Raw genomic sequence first — 19,731 nt, forward strand, 5'->3', positions numbered from 1 at the left:
TTGGTGTAGACAAGATCACCGGGGCCTCATCAGTGCCTGGACTGACCACCTGGGAATGCCGTGCAATACTACCTTCAATTCTGTTAGAAGAAAGCTGGGGGGGGGAGGGAGAGAATACAACTGATCAACTATTATTACTGTCATTGACTGGAATTGCAGGCAGTACCATCACATTGGCTTTCACTTCTACAGCTGCTGTTGTGCTACTGACTGCTGCTGGTTAAGGATAGAATTGTGGCTAATTTACAGAGGCATTAGCCCTGGTCAATCACAGGATTGCACAAAAAGCAACTGAAGCTTTAAATATTTAGTATGAAATTAGTTTTTATTTTTACTTCAAAATAAACACGTTTAACATTTATTCATAATCGAAACTAAGGAAGGTATTTTGTAGAAAAAACAAAACAAAAAAGATTTATAAACAATTCTAAGCTCCTCCTCCCTGCCTCACTTACAAAAGACAAAAATCAAAGGTGTGTTTGTGTGGCTATTTTGTTTTTGGTCTGTTGGTTAAAAGTCACAGAATGGCCTTCATACTAGAACTGGCCAAAAAAGAAGGAGCTGGGGAGGAGAGAGAAAAAAAACCAAACATTTCTCATAGTACAGTACTCGGTTTCATGTGTTTTTGCACATGTACGGGGGGGGGGGGGGAGGGGAAGACTTACTAAGCTGACTGACTAAACTTAGATTCAGCAAAGCCCTGCAACTTATTTCTTGCATCTCAGCAATGGGAGTAAACACTTCGATATTTCAAAAGGGTTTTGCATTATTAAATCCTTTAACATGTCTTCCAAAATACTTGTTCACCAGAGGGATGTCTTATAGTTGAACTTCAGTTTTAGCAGGTACTTCAGATTAACCTGAGCAGTATCGTAGACAATATATCTGAAGGAAACAATGAGTTAAGACTTTTTCTTTAAAAAATGTTTTGTGAAGGACATCAATGCAGGGTGGATGCTGAAATGTTTGCAGCACCAATGGGGAAAACCATTCTTACTTACCTTTGTTACTGGTTTCTTCCATGCAGCCACATTCTGGGGAACACACACACACACACACACACACACACACACACACACACACACACACACACACCAATCAACCAACCAACCAACCAACCAACCAACCAACCAACCACTGTTTGGATTCTTCTAAAATTTCATAAAGGAGCCTGATAGGTGGCTCCTGTCCCTCCTCTTGGAGACAAAGTTTTTTCATGTATGTAGTTTGTCATATTGATCAGAGCACACAAAGTGGCACACACTTAAGAATACAAAATATACAATAAAAAAACCTTTCATCTGAAAATTAAAATAATTAGAAACCTCATTGGAGATTGCAACAACCCCCAAAGTCTGGCAATACAGATGAGTTTTACCAGAAAAAACGTACATGGATACTATAGGAGAGAAAAGGTCTAGTCAGCCTCCATAAAGGGGCACCATAGCCGAGGATGTTTCACTCCAGGTTGACATAAAACTGAAGGATGGGGATCAGAGAAGCATCACTCCTAAATATTTTTATAGTTTGGGATTGGAGTGGGGAGAGAAGCGTTCCCTTAAATAAGCTGGGCCAGGAGATTTCCACCAGTAAAGATCAAAACAATCTGAAATGGGCCTGAATACAAACTAGCAGATATCATAGCTGCAGGAGCACTGATACTTTATGGTCCTTATTACCCAACTCCCAACTAATTTAAAGGATTCAAACCCCAGAGAGCCGCGGCTCCTCAGTGTAGACAATAGTAAATTAGAGGAACCAACTATTGTCGGCCCACAACAGTTTTCTTAGGATCCTAAAGGATGCTGGCTTTTTAACAAGGTACAGTGGTACCTCGGGATGCGAACGGGATCCATTCTGGAGCACTGTTTGCATCCCAAATGGAACGCAGGACGCGACGTTGCGTCTGCGCGGGTCACGTTTCGCCGCTTCTGCACATGTGCGTGACATCATTTTGAGCGTCTGTGTATGCGCGAGTGGCGAAACCCGGAAGTAACGCGCTCCGTTACTTCCGGGTTGCAGTGGAGCGCAACTCAAATGCGCTCAACCCGAAGCACATTCAACTTGAATTATGACTGTAGCTTTTGAACTGTCACCAGGAGGAGCTCCATGTAGAGCTGATACTTGTCTGTCAAGTGAAGGCTGAAGGAACAAGGCCCCTATCTCTTCCAGGAAGAGAACGCCAATACATCAGTGTGCAACTGATCAAACCCCCCGCTCCCGCACCCAGTAGCCCCTGGCAAGCTTGGAGGGCAATCAAAGCACACCCACTGAGAACAGGTTTTTTAAAAATCTTAAGTACTAGTGGAAAGAGAGGGTGCTCCTCACTCCCGTTTTGCTTCATGACTCCTGTGGAAATCAAGGGCTTTGGGTGCCATGCTTTTCAAATTGCAGAATAAAGTTACTCACACTCAGTCTCATACTGATGTTAGAAGGTCAGTATCCCTTACTGATGGTAGCATTCAATTGTCCGGAAGCAGCCATCGGCAGGCAGGCCAGCTCTGCTCTGTGGCCATGATTATCCCTTATCAGGGATGCTGTAGGAATGGATTTCCCGCATTGGCAGGGGGCTAAACTAGACTCACTTTCTGGCCCCTTCCAACTCTATGATTCCACAATCCTAGAAAAATACTGTTCAAAGGATACTCGTTATACAGAAGACAGGTATTGCTAACTCCTGATGGTATTCCATTGCCTAAAGGAACTTCTACGCCATTGAGAGAGGTAGTGGCTGTGGGATCTGGTGCCGTTTTGCCCAAGCCTATATAGGAGGGAAAGCAAACAAAATTGCAACTGATAGATGCACATATGCATTAAGCGACTTTGAACTTACCTGAACCGTGACTAATTTTCACTCGTTTCTTTGGTGTCAAGAAATCTATATATAGTACTTTGCTCAGGTGAAACTGGGAAAAGCACTACCAGGATTAGGCTGCAATCCTAATTCTGGTTACCTGGAAGTAAATCACATTCAACTGAATATGGCTTACTTCTGAGAAGACATGGCTAGGATTGTGCTGCAAGTGATTTTTTTATTGTGAATTTATTGTGGCATTCTTTATAGTTTCATTACATTGTGATTTTAGATTGTTGCAAAGCACCCTGACTGCTTCATGAGTACTAGCAAGGAGGGATAGGAACTTTATGTACAAGTTCCCACATAGTTCCCACTGAAATCAATGGGACAAGTCATTTGCCCTATTGATTTCAAGTCTGGATGCAATCCTTTGTTATTGCTCACAAAGATTTACAACAGGATATTATTAGATACCCAGCCAATCCAGTTCTACTAGATAGCCACTAGATCCAAGCTTTTTGTTAAATGGGTTTCTATTTGCATATACCAGAGATGGGGGAATCTTCTGCATCTCAAGGCCACATTTCCTCATAAGAACTACTTAGTGAGCTCTGTGACAGAGCAAGTGATTTCAACCCAGATCTCTCATATCCAGCTTTGAGGATATATGCAGTGCATCATGTTGGCGTCGATGCATTAGAATTTCCACTTTTATAATTTGCTATTCAGCTAAAAATGTCAGTAAATATATTTTTGGGTCTCGAAAACATCTTATATTGACCTAAAATAACTACAGAAGTCACCAAACAGTTTGCAGATCTTTTCCCAACAAGTTTGAAGGAATTTGAGCAAAAGCCCAGGGCCAGCCTTGGCTATTATGGCAAATTTGCTTGCAGTCTTTGATTCCCCATTTATAGCAGCATTTCCAGCGGGGTTTTACCTTTGACACTATGTTTTCCTTTCGGCAGCTTGGTTATGTGGGATGCGTTCTTCAGCTCATACCTAGCAAACAGAGAAGAGAACTTGGAGCAGTACATCAAATACATTTGAAGAAAAAGCCTTTCCTTTTCAGTTTGTAACAGTGGTTCGCAGATTCAGCTGATGCACAATTTCACCACTTCAGAATGCAACCCTTTAATAAGACTCACCGTGATTTAAAGCCTGCCATTTGATGTTTGCAGCACAAGCATTTACACTTTGCAAATAATCAACTTGGTGAAAGGGTTCTTAAAAATCAGTCAAGTTCCAAATTTGGATTTAAGATACTTTGAAGTGAGGAGTTGCATCATCGTACATGGTGCAAAAGTACTCTAAACACACTCAACTTACATATTTCCAAGGGCAACTTCTCCCAGCAAGATTAAGCCAATCGGGTCAGTCTGAGAGGTGTGACAATAGTTGGCACTCTTGGACACCATATCAGCAAAGTAGATACCTTTACCAAACATGTAGCCAGTCTAGAAGGAAAAGAACGGCAGAAGTTTAACAGCCAGAAATCAACTCATCAGAGAAGTCTAGTGAGAAAACAGAGGAATTGAGGACACCAAATATATGGATATTATACCTGAAGGAGTGTCTCCACCCCCATCGTTCTGCCCGGACACTGAGGTCCAGCACCTAGGGCTTTCTGGCGGTTCCCTCACTGCGAGAAGCAAAGTTACAGGGAACCAGGCAGAGGGCCTTCTCTGTGGAACGCCCTCCCCCCAGATGTCAAAGAAACAAACAACTATCTGATGTTTAGAAAACATCTGAAGGCAGCTCTGTTTAGTCTGATGTTTTAATGTATTTTTAATCTTTTATTGGATGCAGCCCAGAGTGGCTGGGGAATAAATAAATATATTATTATTATTATTATTATTATTATTATTATTATTATTGTGAAAGCTCTACCAGGAATGGACCTGGCTTCAGCTCTGTGGACATATAGCTCGTTCCTGGGCATCTGACAAGATTTCCCACACTGGAAGGCAGGAAATGATTTTCTTCCAGATCATCTTTGACAGCAGTTTTACCATTTTGTTTTGTTTCCTTTTGCACTCACCTGTGTGGCATCCAACCCCACTCGCTTGATTTAGTCATTTGGGCCTCTGGTCCGTGGTCTGGACTGCAAAGGGTAGCCTTTCGGTCTCTTGCAGTCCTCCAATTAGGCAAACTGAGCAGAACCACTTTCCCCAACTTGGTACCCTCCAGATGCCTTGAACCACAACACCTTCTCTTCCCTGACTACTGGTTGGGACTGAGGCAGCTGTGAGGGTACCAGATTGGGGCAGGCTGGAGTAGAACTGTATTGCAGGTTACAATGGTGATGGGTCTCAGATCATCATTACCAAAGGGCTGGATTTATGGGGCGAGAATGAGAACCTCATTGTAAAGGCCTTCCTCTATGATGGATGCTTTAGCGGAGATTCTTTCATTGAAGGAGTTGGACTAGATGACCCTTGGAGTCCCTTCCAACTCTGAATTCTAATGCATAGGGAGCTGTCTTTAAATTCTTCCTACTATGCTTGACAGACACATATTAGTATTGCTTAAATGTTATTAGTATGTCCACTTGACTCCCTTGGATACTTGCACTTTTTAAAGGAGCCTGTTATGTGAGATGTATTTGCTGTATTTCTTGCTGTTTTGTGCTTTTCTCATGGGCTGCTTTTATGCTCATTTGTCTACTCTTTGCTGCCTTGGGTGCTTTAAGTGCAATGAAAGGATAACAACATTTTGAAAAGCTAGATATTATCATTGGCTGCAAAAGCTTTAGCGACCTTGGACCTTGAAAGGCAGGGCAGAAATGGTTTTGAAATAAAATAATGCGTACATCTTGCCAGAATTCTGAATGTAGGGGAAAAGGCAAGCTTACACAAAATTACTTGGGCGCTCCATGACAGTTTGACTAGTATGCCTCAATCTCTCTCCACTTTAGCAGACTGAGACATGCTATTTACGTAGAGACATGCAAAAACATTCATATCCTGAGCTGTATTAGAGGAATACCTTCTTGAGCAATTATCTTAATGGAATGTTTTTGAAGGTTGTTTTGGCTAGCCTGAGCCACATTAATATGGTTTCCAATGGCACATCTCCAGACAAGTAGTAGATTAGATGTTTAGTTGTTCCTCTACTTCTGATGTTCCAGTTTCCAGGACCATTGCTTACGCAGCCTAAAAAGCACCAGTCACCATGCAAGGAGGAGTTATCTGCAGGCTTGGGGAAAATGCCAAAGTTTGCAGAAGTTCAGAATCAAAGGAAAAATATATTCAGAACCTTTAGGACGGGAAGAGGCAATGTGGTGCCCCACATATGTTGCTGGGCTACAAATTCCATGACCAAGGGCCATGCTGACTGGGGCAGGTAGGTATTGCAGTTCAGCAACATCATACTGGCTACCCCCAGTGCAGACCACACGTGCTTAGTAGGTGACTGATTAGGAGCTGACGGAATACTGACTGATTGTTGGGGAGAAAAAAGCCTTGAAAATAGGTGGGAGTGGAAATCTGGGAGTTTCCACTGGAGGAAGGCGTTGAACAGGAACTCCCCACATGGCAACATTTTGTTGCAGGCCACACTTTCTTCTTTCTATTGTACATTTTTTGGGGAGAGGGATTAAAAGCTCTGTTTCTGCACGCAATACACTAGCAAACTAGCCTTGTACATACCACAGGAGCTTCAGGAGGAGCTATTCGGAGACCCTGCGACAAGATGCCAGCATAGTTGGTTGTGCGAGAACCGTGCCAGAGCAACTGACGGTTGTGCAACTCCTGGAACGGCCTATAACGCTGAGCTTCTCCTTCCCGCTCAATCTTGAAAATCTTCGGAAGGGGTGGAGAAGAGGGAACGAACCATACATCAAGATATGTGAAAAACCATTTCACAAGCTGCCTTATACTAAAGACCATTGGTCCACCTAGCTCAGTAATGTCTCTGCTGATTGGGAGAAGCTCTTTCAGACAATGATCTTTCCCAGCCCTACATGGAGATGCCAGCGACTGGCTTGTGCATGCAAGGCTGATGTTTACCACTACAGCTCCAGCTTTTCCTTGCTGCTGTGGGTTACAGTTCATGGCTAGTGAGCTTAACCATGAGCCTGATTTGAATGATACACTCAGCCAAGCCTTGAAAGGCAGCAGAAAGGACCAGGGAGGAGCAAAGCGGCTGCCAAGTTCCTGCCCAGATGCCCATGTGCCCTCATGTTCAGCTTAGCATGTCACGCAGAACAGGCCACAAACACAGCACACACATGGGCCTTGCCAGCACAAGTTATACACAAAATGTTAAATTCACGATTCTCTGGGAAAATTAAATCTTCCAGATTGCTTGCGATATGGAAATGCTTGATGCCACATTTCGTTTCAGCCATCCTAAGAATTAAGGTGGCTTTGAAGGTTTGAATTTCCATACTTTAGACTTGGTTTTGGGGGGAGGGGGAAAAAAACACTTGACCAAAAACGAATGAGACAGCTGCATGGGCTGGGTTTTCATCTGACCTGGGACTGGGGAATCCCAGACAGGCTATTGACCAAGAAAGAAGGATATGAAAAGAGAAGACTCAATCCCATGGCCCATCCCATCCCCAATCCTTAATCTGCAAAAAAACACACACAAAAAACAAAAACAAACCAAAACACCACCAGATGCCTATGAAGCCCACAAGCAAGACATGAGACCTCCTCTTGCACCCCAGCAACTGGCATTCCAACTGGTATTTATTTCCCACCCTTCCTCCCAAGTTCCCAGGGTATATACACATATAGTGAGCAACAGCCTCACTCACAGAAGAGCTTGTGTTCCTTTACTATAGGTTTTTGCATATGGAATACTATTCTACACAAAGGTTAGTTGGGTACTTAGCACCATGCCTAAATTAACAGACAAGAAAACAAGTAAAATGACCGGTTCTGAATTTAAACAATTATTTTCCATCCCCAGTCAGAACCTACCTCCATGACTTTCAAGTCATACGCATTGTGGGTGCTTGCATGGGTATTCTTAACATACTGCTTTAGGATCTTCGCTTCTTCCGAGTCTTTATCCACTACCTTTGAAGAAAAATAAAGGGGGGAAATACTGAAAACTTGAGGCGAAAATAATGCTAAGAACACATTAGGCCATTAAAAGTATTGCACAATTTAAATGATTTCATGTTCCTATTGAGCCGGGAGGTTTGGCCTTATTTTGAAAGGCGACAATGACAAGAAAAAATACTGGTTCAGCATCCATGGGTTAGGACATTTTCTCAGAGGTATCCTGTGGCTGATCCTGAAAGCCCAGCTGAGTGGCACCCAGGGAGTGGGAAAGATTAGACTGCAGACAGAACCACTTTTCCTAAGGCAGGAAATCTGGCTTTGGTGCTCTTCTTCATAAACCTACCTCCTTTTAAATAGGGGTTCAGAAAGAGACAGCCAAGGCACAGATGGAAGGTCTGACCCTAGAGGTGTCTTTGAAGCATATTTACCCTGGGAGTAAGTTGAACCCAGGTTGAAATTGTGTCCCTTGTCTGGTATCACCAAGCAAATAAAACATTGTGCTTTGTAGTTATAGCCATCCAAACTGCCTGTCAACACTGGGTGGGTGTCCTCAGCTTGTGTTGAAAAACAACCCTTCTGAGATATACAACAGCCTTGTTTCTGTGCCATAATATCTTACCTTGATATCTGTTTTGAGCTTTTCATAGTTCACATCTATTGGATCTTTATCTCCATCCTGACCCCCACTTCTGAGTAGGCTGTAGGCGACCTCAATGTCAAGCAGATTGTCCAACATCTCCACTTTGGACTTGATAAAACAAGAAGATGTGGTTATTCTTGGCAGCAAACACATTTCATAGCCTATGGACTTAGCCCCAATAGATTGTGTGGGGCTCTACATGTCACATTGCTACTAAGGAAGTCAGATACAAGGTCAGCACCAACTTCCTGTTAACAGTAACATTTCTGTCCCAGATTTAAACTTGTCAATATGGTTCCTCCTCTTCCACTCATTTCCCCCCAAAAAACAATCCATGAGGTTGATTAAGCTGAGGGATGGTGATAGGTCACCCACTAAGTTTTAAGGCAGAGCAAGGATATGAACCCAAATCTCTTTGGTTAAATTCCAACACCCTGCTCTCTCCGAGCACAATTCAAAGTGCTGGTGCTGAACTTTAAAGCCCTAAACGGCCTTGGCCCAGTATACCTGAAGGAGCGTCTCCACCCCCATCACTCAGCCTGGACACTGAGGTCCAGCTTCAAGGGCCTTCTGGTGGTTCCCTCACTGTGAGAAGTGAGATTCAGGGAACCAGGCAGAGGGCCTTCTTGGTAGTGGCGCCCACCCTGTGGAACGCCCTCCCATCAGATGTCCAGGAAATAAACAACTATCTGACTTTTAGAAGACATCTGAAGGCAGCCCTGTTTAGGGAAGCTTTTAATGTTTGATGTTTTACTGTGTTTTTAATATTCTGTTGGGAGCCACCCAGAGTGGCTGGAGAAACCCAGCCACATGGGCTGGATATAAATAATAAATTATTATTCTTGTGCTATGGGGATCTTTCTTTTACCCTCTGCTCAGTGGGCCTCTGGTTAAGGGTCAGTTCACTCTCACCTGATGTCTGAACTCATCACATTCATAGAGAATCCCCCGCTCCTCTTCCATTGCTCCATCCATTTTGTCTCCCCCTCTGTCCATTCATGCCCCCTAATATGCATCTATCTTCTGGGCTTCCCTCCACCCCACCTGAAATCAGCTGAAGGGTGCAGACTGCCCATCTGCTCTAGGAGTTGGTACACAATTTATTTTATTTCTGTGCTTTAAGGGCCAGCTGTCAAAACTAAACGCTGCTGTTTGCGCCAGAGGTTCCCCATCAATACCTTAATGTAATCTAGATTATTTAAAAGAGGAGGCTTCTTCATGCCAAAGTCATGGGGGATCAGAGTGTAGAAGCGGTTGGAAAGATCCAATATCTGCGAATCGGTGCCACCATCAGAAACTGCCTACATAAAAAGGAAAAGCAACAAAATAAAAATAATAATAAAAATCAGCAAATATGCGTACCTGAGTGACTTCACTTACAAAAAGCTAGGCTTAGCTCAGGTCACACATTTATAACTTTAGAAGTTTTCTAAAAAACCAACACTTCTGTAAAATCAGCTCTCCCATTTATTTTCAATTCAATTCAGTCTTGTTCACAAATCCATCACATAGTGAATCAAGTTAATAGGGTCAGACAGGCCCTAAAAGACAGTTACATTTATTTGAATCTGTCTTACATTTATTTTAAAACAGCAAGCGTGAACTCTTAAAATGCTTGCTTAGGACTTGAAGATTTTCCTTTGTAATATGCTGAACAAGTAAGCCGGGAGCAAAGTACAGATTTGGGCTCAATCCCAATTCCCATTTCTGGTCATGTTCTTGGGTATGCAGTGAAGAACTCTTCTGATAGTAATATTAGGCCAAACTAGCTGACAGCGAAGCCCCACCAAATTTAACAAGAGAGTTTATAAAAGCTGTCAATCTAGCTTGACTTCCATGGAATGCCAAGCCATACACTTCAAAGGCTTCAGTACTGCCTCAGCTGAGAAATAATCACATAATCAAATCACACCCTTCCGGTACGGCCATTCTGATGAACAAAAAAGAGAGAAAAAAAGAGAAAGAGAATAGAGCAACCCTTTCACTATATAACAAAGACTCTTCATCTTACCTTTATGAAAAGGGAGGTTTAGGGGGAAAAAAAGAAGTGCAATTTTTGGGAGGGGAGAAGCGCTAAGAATTCAAGAGTTCCCTCAACCATTCCAAAGGTGCCTTTTATTTCATCCTCACCTGGTGCACCTCATTAAGGATGGAGTATGCACTCTGGATTTGCCTCTTGCTCAACTTCCCCAAGGGCATCTTCTGGAGGTCAATCTGGCAATGAGATAAATGGAAGGAATTAACGTGAGACTTGTTGTTATGTGAAAACGTTCGGAGATTGCTTATTGAAAAGCTCAATGTCTTGAAGTAGAATGTTCCACGAAGAGAACAGATAAACTTTTTTTTTTTAATGAGTTATCCGTTTAAAGGTCTATTTAAGAGCTTCGCACTCTGAAGATGCCGTAAGTGCTGTATCACCTCAGTTACATGTGGGGGACTTTCTCATTACTGAGTGCTGCCACCACTGAGTACTGAACCCCATAGAAAACACAGCTAGTGTTAAGAACGCACTGCTGCCATTCTGTCACATGGTGAACAAAAGAGAGAACAACAGAGGGATTAAGCCAAGGATGCTTAGTAACCTCAAATTCCACCATGGCTTTCTTCATGCTTTCCACATCAAATATCATCTTGATAAGGTCCTGGACTGCCTTAGGAAGCTTGGATTTGGTTCCTGCACTCACGGTCAGCTTCTTCACTGCTTCTTCATCCTATGGGGGGGGGAGACCACCAATATCTGTTTACACGTGCAGATTCTGAAGCAAGAATGGTTTCTGATTAAATACTCCAAGTTGAAGATGTTTATGCAGTTTCCTAGTGATCTTATAGCTCAGGCATTTCCAACCCCCCCCCCCCAGCATTTAAAGCAAAATCTGAACACTGTATTTTGAATCAACTGGTTCAATAGATTTTTTTTCTGTAAAAGAAATAAGATTGATTTCCAGTTGATTTCCCAAAGTTCAGGGATTCCTTTTTAAAAAACACCATAATTTTCTTAATCTAGATTTCCAACATAGCCTACAAAAGAGAACCATAAAACAAATATAAAACAGATCAAAAACATCAGAAACAAAGGCATTTATTGTAGCAACAGTAAAAATACAAAAAGCGGTAGATATAAAATCAGTTAAAATCCTGGGCAATCTCCCCCCCAGCACAATGCTTGGGAAATTCAAGCCCAGAGCTAGTACCGTATTTTTCGCCCTATAGGGGAAATAAATAAATAAAAAATTGCTGCCCACAAGCCTTGCAAGCCCGGCGGGCACTCCCGCCGGGATCACAAGTCTTGCGGATAGCTTCCTGAAGCCTGGAGAGCGAGAGGGGTCGGTGCGCACCGACCCCTCTCGCTCTCCAGGCTTCATAGAAAGCCTGCATTCGCCCCATAGGACGCACACACAATTCCCCTTCATTTTTGGAGGGGGAAAAGTGCGTCCTATAGGGCGAAAAATACGGTACATTTGCATATTATTATTATTAGTAGTAGTAGTAGTAGTTCTTGTTTGTTTGTATATAGCAAAATCATTGATATTTGCTGGTAGCATATATTGTAAAGCTATATTTCTATAGCATGGGATTAACAATAGGTCAACAACAGTGAACGTTGGAAGCCCTTATGGTTGCCAAGATATTTCTACTTCCAACCTGGCAGGATAAATACCCCCTGTCCATTACATAGCTGTCTGAAGACCTCACTGCCCTTGCAACATCTGAACCTGTTTTTAAAAAAGTAAATAATTTTTAAAATAAATTTTGTGTGGGTACTCATTTCAACAGCTGTGAGTCTTAGATTGACTCAAATGCTTAATTTTAGATGGAAGTTCACACATGTACATTTGTGTTAAAAACCAGCTGTTTGGACTTTCCCCCCCAAATCCTAAGTATTTCCTGCTTGCATGATCTTTGATACAGTTGTGATTTTCTTTTTTTAAAACAGGGTCACCCAAGTTACCTGCCCATAGTCTATTTCCAGAGGATAGAATTTTTTGGGATATTTAGTGAAATTCTTGGAATGCCACGAGTTGCCCGTCTTTTCTTCATACAGATTCAGGAAGTGCTCAATGGCTTCTTCTTTCGATGGCATCTGCTCTAGCTTGTTGCTTCCAATGACTGTGCCAACACGGCCCCAAGAGCGGAATACCCAGTATCTAAATTCAAAGGAAAAGGGGAGAAATTGGCAGGTGGAATCAACCTGGCTGGTTTTCTCCATATATTGCTGGACCACAGCTCCCATCATCTCTTAACATCCTGGCTGGGACAGAGATATTTCCTGCATAAGAGTTTCTTCAGAACTCAAACAGCATACTTTGAACTGTACACAGCTTTTGATCGAGTGTAGCAACAAAGGCAGATGCTGAACAAAGGAAGGGACAATCTAATCTTGATTGACAGGTTTGCTTGATGTCACTCAAGACAGATAAGATTGTCTACAAAGGGGTTTGAAGGTAAGGAAACTAAACAGTTTTTTTCTGGGCAGAAAATAAAGTCTGAGATTTCCATCAAAGTCAAAAGTAACAAATTAAAAAAGGACAGTGACCATTTCCCCTTGCTGCTGGGATTTAAGGTTTAGTTGTTTCAGGTTTCTGGCTCTCCGTTTTGTTTTACGTTTTTTTTAACCTGTTCTTGCGAGCTGCCTTGCTCCTTCCAGCCCAGCTGATGAGGGCCTGAAAGGTAGGATAGGAACACTTTAATCAATCAATTCACAAGAGCAGCAATAGGGGGTACTTCTGACTTTGTTGTGCCAGTTTAAACCCAACAGTAAGACAAAAACCTTTTTATTAAACTTCAAACATAAATGGCACAGACTAACTCTTGTGTTTGTATTCAAGTCCATGAGAGTCTATGCCATAAAATAACTCTGTTACATCTTCAAAGGAGACACAGACAGGACTAAGGGTGCTGCCCTATGCAAGTATCAGCAGAGAGTTCAATAGGATCTACTCCAAGGTAGGTGTATAGAGAACTTAAGAACCCCTCTGCTGGATCAGGTCTATCTTTTGTGCAAGTCTCACAAAAAATGATTCAAACCGAGGAGCCAAGCAGGAGAAAAATTTGCAGCACACTTTCTATTTGGGAAGGGAGGAAGAAAAACAAACCTGATTTCTCGGTCATCTTCCAACAGCTGAAGCTTGTAATACGAATTCGTTCCTTTAGTAATATCTACCAGCCCAAGAGTGGCACTGAAGATTTTGCCACCTTTTTCAAAGACATGGGCAGAATCTTCCAAGCCTGTAAAAAAAGGCAGTCAACCAGGGACAGGGGGAAACGCATGTGACCCTTATCCAAATTATTGTTTTAACTTGAACACAAGACACGGAGATGCTGAAATACACCCTCCCTCCCTTTCCCTGAAGCACACAGAGAGACATTTCAAAGGGGCTTCTCAACACGTGGAATTTATTTACTTATGGTGTTCTACAACCTGTCCCCGATCCAGAAAAGGACAGAGAGGCTGCACCCTTTTAGAAGTTGTGAAGAGGGCATTTCAGCTTACTCTGCAAACTGCACTTGCTGAAATTCCCTCTTCTGGACAACTATTCAAGGTGCAAAAGTGTAGGAGTCCTGTCACCTTCTGGCAACCCTAAAGTAGATGTAGAAATGGTCACCTGAATCAGGATCCACAGCAGCACCTCCTTTAACTGTCAGCTTCATCTTCTTTTCTGATTTGCTCGTTCCTGGATCAGGAGAGGGAGAGATGCAGTGTTAAGCTGTATTTTATAGTGTTGTAAATTCCAACTACACAATTCTGTGATTCTAAGTCTTCCCTCCACTAATCGCCTCCTTAATTTCAGGAGTGAACCCCAAAACGGGCAGATGAATGTAACAAATGCCAAGAACAATAGTAAAAAAATTGGGAGTCCTGTGGGTTTTTCACCTTGCTCTTCTTTGACCTTCCCGGTACTTTTCGTGTTCGACTGTCCGCTGGATTTTCCTCCCGCGGGAACCGCTTTGTGCTCCTGCTTAACTTCAGCGCCCCAGGGAGAAAGAGCATGAAGCGAAAGCAGCTCCTGAAAACCCTTGCTGGAGGACTGCACATCCTGGAGAAACTCCTCAGAGACAACGCGCACTTGGGCCTCCTTCACTTCTTCCATTTTCTTGTTCATTTTCTCAACCTCCTCTGGAAAAGGGAAGCAGAGCATGATGTGTCATTGCTCTTGCAATTTTCTTGCACATGCAAGTTTTAACTTACAAGCTTGGCTCTGCCCTTGCCGGTCCTGGAAGGAGTCCTGGGGGTGATAGGAAGCCCAGAGCACTTGTTCTTTAGATGTCCCTTTTATGAAGAGGCACGTAGTAAGACCATTGAGCCCCTACTGGTGAGGCTTGCTGATCTCCCGGAAAAGCAAAAATTTGACCTTTTCCTGTTAGGCAAAGATCAGAAGATGACCCAGATGGTCGCCAGATACTGTGTACAGATCTGTAGGCACAGACCATCTCCCGACTCAAACTAGTTTGTTAAAAAAATCCCCAAACTTGGTTCCATGGGTAAACCTGGGTCAGCTCTCTGCGGTAGTTTATCTTAAAAGTTTTAAGTGTCTATACGCTTATCGCATTTCTAAATTTTAAATTTATTGTTGTACATTGTTTTAATTGTTTGCTTTCCTTCTGGGACTGTACCCCAAGTGTGTTTTATAAGCTGGTCTCTGACCGTAATAAATTATATCTAATTTAACTTAGGAACCACTTCTCACAAAACATCCCGAAACAATTACCAACAAAGACACTGAAAGCACACAATAACCATAAAACATATAAAAACCAATTTCAAACTCAGCGTAGATACTGACCAGCATAAGATTCTCTGCTCAAGAGGCTTGTTGAAAAAGGGTGCACATCACTAGGCACCAAAAAGACAATAAGAGGTGCTTATAGGATATGTAATAGGAGGGCATTTCAAAGGGTAAGTGGCACCACAGTAACATACCAATGCCTGCACTAGGGCTAGAAGTTATCTGGTTTTCAACGTGATATATCACCAGCTAAACGCTGTGATATACTGATATATCACAATGTCTGGAATAAGGATGGAGCTGTATAGAGGCATTGGCTGGCTTCACGGTTTTTCCCACATTGTGATTTTTGCCAGCGCTTGTCCTTGTGATTTGCTTCCCCCTGCAAAGAGGCAGGAGAGAGCTGAGCTGGCAGAGTTAACAGGGGCCTGCAGGAATCGAGAGAAACATTGACTGACTTCACGGTTTTCCCCACATTGTGATTTTTGCACACAATGCACAACACACATCATGATTCGCGATATATTTCCAGGTCAAAAATGATGAAACCAATATCACAATAGGGGCTTCAAATTGGCTTCAGACAATATATCGATCTATCGCCCAGTCCTAGACTGCACTGTACTTCTTTTCATATTAACTAGTTACCTCGTCTAACTTCACCCTTTTCTCCTACTGGGAGTCTTCTTGTTTCTTAACGCCACCCATTAAGAGCATTACTCACTTTGTGAGCTGATGCAAAGATCAGCTTTGTTCACAGCAGCCGTCACCTTTCCCCCAAGTTCCTCAATGACAGACTTGATTTCATCCTTGTTCTTTGACAGTTTTCCAACGATCAAAATCTTCATGCTACTTAACGGTTTATCTGGCGGTTCAAAGGTAAACACAGACTGTGTGATGTACAGAAGAAACACAGGAGACACAAAAAACTCTGAACGTATTGAGGAAAAAAAATCCATCAAGGTTACCCAAATTTTAAGAAAATGTGTATGAATTGCTTAATTTATAGAGTTTATTATACCACATAAGTTACATGAAGGTCAAGACTTTGCCTGGCATTGCCTACAAGCCTTAAAACTTGTATTTGCATCATGCAGGCTAGTTTCCCTCTCCCCCCCCATCCTAAAGCCTTCTATATGTTTTGGATTACAACTCCCATCATCCTTTACCATTGGCTGTGATCGCTATGGCTGATGGAAGTTGTAGTCTAGCATGTGATGGGCACCAGGGTTGGGGAAGAGTGTCGTAAGTTGTTAGTTCAGAGCTTCCCAAACTGTGTGTCACGACATGTTGAGAGAGAGTCGGCTGCAGTCTGTAGGTGTGTCACATGAACACTCCCTGCGCTCCATCTGGGGCTCGAAAAAGGGCTGAGTTTAACCTCCAGTTTGCTGGAAGAACTGAATTACTGTGTTGCGAAATGATGCATGTCTCAAAAGTGTGTCACCAACAGGAAAAGTTTGGAAAGCTTTTGTGTTAGTTGATATTAGGGGGCTTATTGTGCTCCAGTTAGCCAGTAGGTGGCAGCAAGAGGACAGAAAAAGGCCATTTCTGCCCTGTGCTTTCCTCACCCCTTTCAGCCAATTCTGCAAACATTTTGGAAAGTTTTCTTCATCGAATCAGTTTCTCTTTAGTATGAACAACGCCTGCAGGTCATTTACCTGCTGGTGCAGCTGAGTTCTCTGTAATATGGGTAGAAACTGCTGGAGGAAGTGCTGAGTTTTCAGAGGCAGCCTCTGGAGGGAATGCTCTATCCTGCTTCTTAAATTTGAATTTCTTTAGATAAGCAATTTCCCGGAACTCCTGCGTTTTGGGTAGGAAAAGTTAACACACGTGAGAAAAATCCCACAGGCTACTACAATGATCAAAATCAACTTCATTCAGAGAATAATATTTGCTATTGTGAAGATTCCTCCGCACTACTAGAGGGAGGTCTGCTTCTCTCCAAAAATGTAATTCACCCTGGACTTGGAGCCACACACAATTTCTTTCAAGGGGTTTGGGAGCTGCACGGTCAGGGGGAAGCAATGCTGCCCAGGGTTGTAAAGACTGCGGAGAGAATAATTGGGTGCACTCTTCCCACCTTGGATCAAATCTATGCTTCCAGGTGCCATAAGAAAGCTGCAGAGATAGCGCAGGATAGTGCGCACCCCGGAAATGATCTCTTTCAGCTTCTGCATTCTGGAAGAAGGTACAGGGTTATAAAGACTAGGACTAGCCGCCTGAGAAACAGTTTCTATTCAAATGCGATTTTGGTTTTAAACGCAGTGTAAGGAGTCTCTATGGGAGTATATTGTATTTAAAAATGGGGTATCAGAGTTTTTAGGGGGCTAACCAGGCTGGGATAGCAGGGTTGTTTGGTTTTTGAATGTCTTATGTAGATTTTTCAATGTCATTGTTCTGTATGGGACAATGACAATAAAGATTATCGTATTGTATCGTAAGCATAGAATTCCCCTCTGCATTCCAAACTCAGTGGAGGGGTGGGGGAGGTTTTGCCGGGAATCTAGGCTGCACCCCCGTTACTCATCCCAGACAGGGCTCTAACCATTTCTTCTTAATAAAACCAAAAATTCCTGCGTTTGTGATGGCAGCAAAGCCCAGCAGGCTGATTTACTGCAAGCTTGCTCTTTCTTACAATAAAGCACTGGAACAGATCATGCTGGAGTTTTGGACGCCCTCCTTTGGCATCCCTGCGTCAAACCACTCGAGTACACAGGCTGCGGTTCAGAACAGGAATCGCTTAGATGCATTTGACCAACCCTGGGCCAACCAAAGCAAGCCTGGCTCTGCCAACTGTGGAAAAAATACTCTTGGAGATGGAGAGAGGAAGGGATGGATAAACGAGATAAGTATCTGCTTCCTCCTTTCTCTCCTATCCACCAAGGCTATTGCTGAAGATGGGAGCAAGGCAGCTGTGCGTGGGACGAAGCCAGTCCAAATTCTCCAGGTCCAGCCCAAACCTATTTTCATCAGAATGATGGGGAGGGAGGCAGAAGGGATGACAGTACTGGGCAGCACATGGAGACTGTTTGTGTGTGTAGCTATTAAATAAATTAAAATACGCAGTTAAAAACATGATGCACTGCCTACCTTTGGGATTACCCAGTCTTTCCTTTTGGGAGTCTGCGTCTTGGCAACACACTTGGTCCAACCGGTGATGTAGCGTGTACAGTAGTAAGCGTCGCCCTTGAACACAAACTGCCCTTTGCACTCCTCGCAGGGCAGCAGAGCTCCAAAGGCCATCCCATCTGCAACACAGTCCAAGATCTAAAAAAGCCATGAAAAGACAAGAAAAAGAAAGAAAGAAAAGAGGAAGTATTTATTGCACCATACTACTCACCAACCACCAACTCAGGACCTCACTCTGCAGCAAGATGGCCTGCAGCTATACAGTGGTACCTCGGGTTAAGGACTTAAATTCGTTCTGGAGGTCCGTTCTTAACCTGAAACTGTTCTTAACCTGATGCACCACGTTAGCTAATGGGGCCTCCTGCTGCCGCCGCACGATTTCTGTTCTCATCCTGAAGCAAAGTTCTTAACCTGAAGCACTATTTCTGGGTCAGTGGAGTCTGTAAGCTGAAGCATATGTAACCTGAGGTACCACTGTAAATCTTTCCAAGTTTGAGACTCAAGGGGCAGAAGACGTCAATGCTATTCCGGATTGTACAGTACTTTGCTTTCCTGAAAGGAAGCTGCCGGGTCTGAAAGACCACAGTTTGGGAAGGCAATCTGCTGCAGGTCAAAAACCTGAAAGCTTTCATTGGCGTTGAGGATGGGAACCTGGGGCTCTTCCAATGCTTTTAAGACTCCAACTTCCATCAGTCCCAGTCAGCATGGCCAGGAGTCGGGTAGGATGGGAGGTGCAGTTTAGTAATATCTGGAGGGCCAAACGTTCCTCATTCCCAGTCTAGAACCGCACACAGCCTCTCAGTGGGCATGTTGGGAGAAGCATGGAAACCACAGCTACAATTTAGGAGGGAAGAAATCAATCACTGCCGATGCAGAGGCTGCAACACGTCTTATACTGTGGAGGAGGAAGCCCCCCTACATGGCTCTTAGCATCTCTCTCAGAATATTTTTATGACAGCAAGTTGTGTTTTTAATATTGTGTTTTATTAGTGTAATCCACCCTGGGACTTTAGGGTGAAGGCCAGGTAATCAATAAATAGTAATGATAATAATTGTGGAATGCTCTCCTCAGGGAGGCTTATCCAGTGCCTTTATTAAATATATTTAGACGCTAGGTGAATACGTTTCTCTATAACCAGAGTTTTGGCTGATTAAACTTTCTTTGGCTTTAAAAATGTTTGTGGGAGGTGGATTATTGGGTGTTTTTTATTATCACCATGTATTTTGTGTTCTAATTTTGTGTTTCTATGAACCTCCCAGGGCGGATAAAAATCAATGATTTATTTTTATTTTTTAAAAAAATGGATTTTAAGGAAAAATCTTTCTAAAGAAAGTTTTCTATTCGTGTTACATTATAGTCCAAAGGCTATTCATTAGGAAATAAGGATTTGTTTTAAGTTTTTCATGTGTGCTAAAACTCAG

General features: G+C 42.9%; 1 protein-coding gene across 1 annotated transcript in view; it reads right to left on the minus strand.

Annotated features, from left to right (window-relative positions):
• Positions 1-306: 306 nt before the first annotated feature.
• Positions 307-19,731, minus strand: part of PARP1 (poly(ADP-ribose) polymerase 1) — a 39,384-nt gene continuing 19,959 nt past the window's right edge. The window contains exons 7-23 of the mRNA XM_081903799.1: positions 18,271-18,447; positions 16,839-16,980; positions 15,905-16,045; positions 14,328-14,570; positions 14,059-14,127; positions 13,549-13,681; positions 12,405-12,600; positions 11,038-11,166; positions 10,586-10,669; positions 9,634-9,756; positions 8,435-8,563; positions 7,729-7,827; positions 6,448-6,600; positions 4,127-4,254; positions 3,738-3,799; positions 2,647-2,761; positions 307-885 (exon numbers count right to left, since the gene is read on the minus strand). Of these exons, the coding sequence (XP_081759925.1) occupies positions 804-885; positions 2,647-2,761; positions 3,738-3,799; positions 4,127-4,254; positions 6,448-6,600; positions 7,729-7,827; positions 8,435-8,563; positions 9,634-9,756; positions 10,586-10,669; positions 11,038-11,166; positions 12,405-12,600; positions 13,549-13,681; positions 14,059-14,127; positions 14,328-14,570; positions 15,905-16,045; positions 16,839-16,980; positions 18,271-18,447 (2,205 nt within the window). The 3' untranslated portion in view covers positions 307-803. The remainder of the gene's footprint in view (positions 886-2,646; positions 2,762-3,737; positions 3,800-4,126; positions 4,255-6,447; positions 6,601-7,728; positions 7,828-8,434; positions 8,564-9,633; positions 9,757-10,585; positions 10,670-11,037; positions 11,167-12,404; positions 12,601-13,548; positions 13,682-14,058; positions 14,128-14,327; positions 14,571-15,904; positions 16,046-16,838; positions 16,981-18,270; positions 18,448-19,731) is intronic.

This window comes from Podarcis melisellensis, assembly GCF_964234715.1.
Source record: "Podarcis melisellensis genome assembly, chromosome: 3".
NCBI lineage: Eukaryota > Metazoa > Chordata > Lepidosauria > Squamata > Lacertidae > Podarcis > Podarcis melisellensis.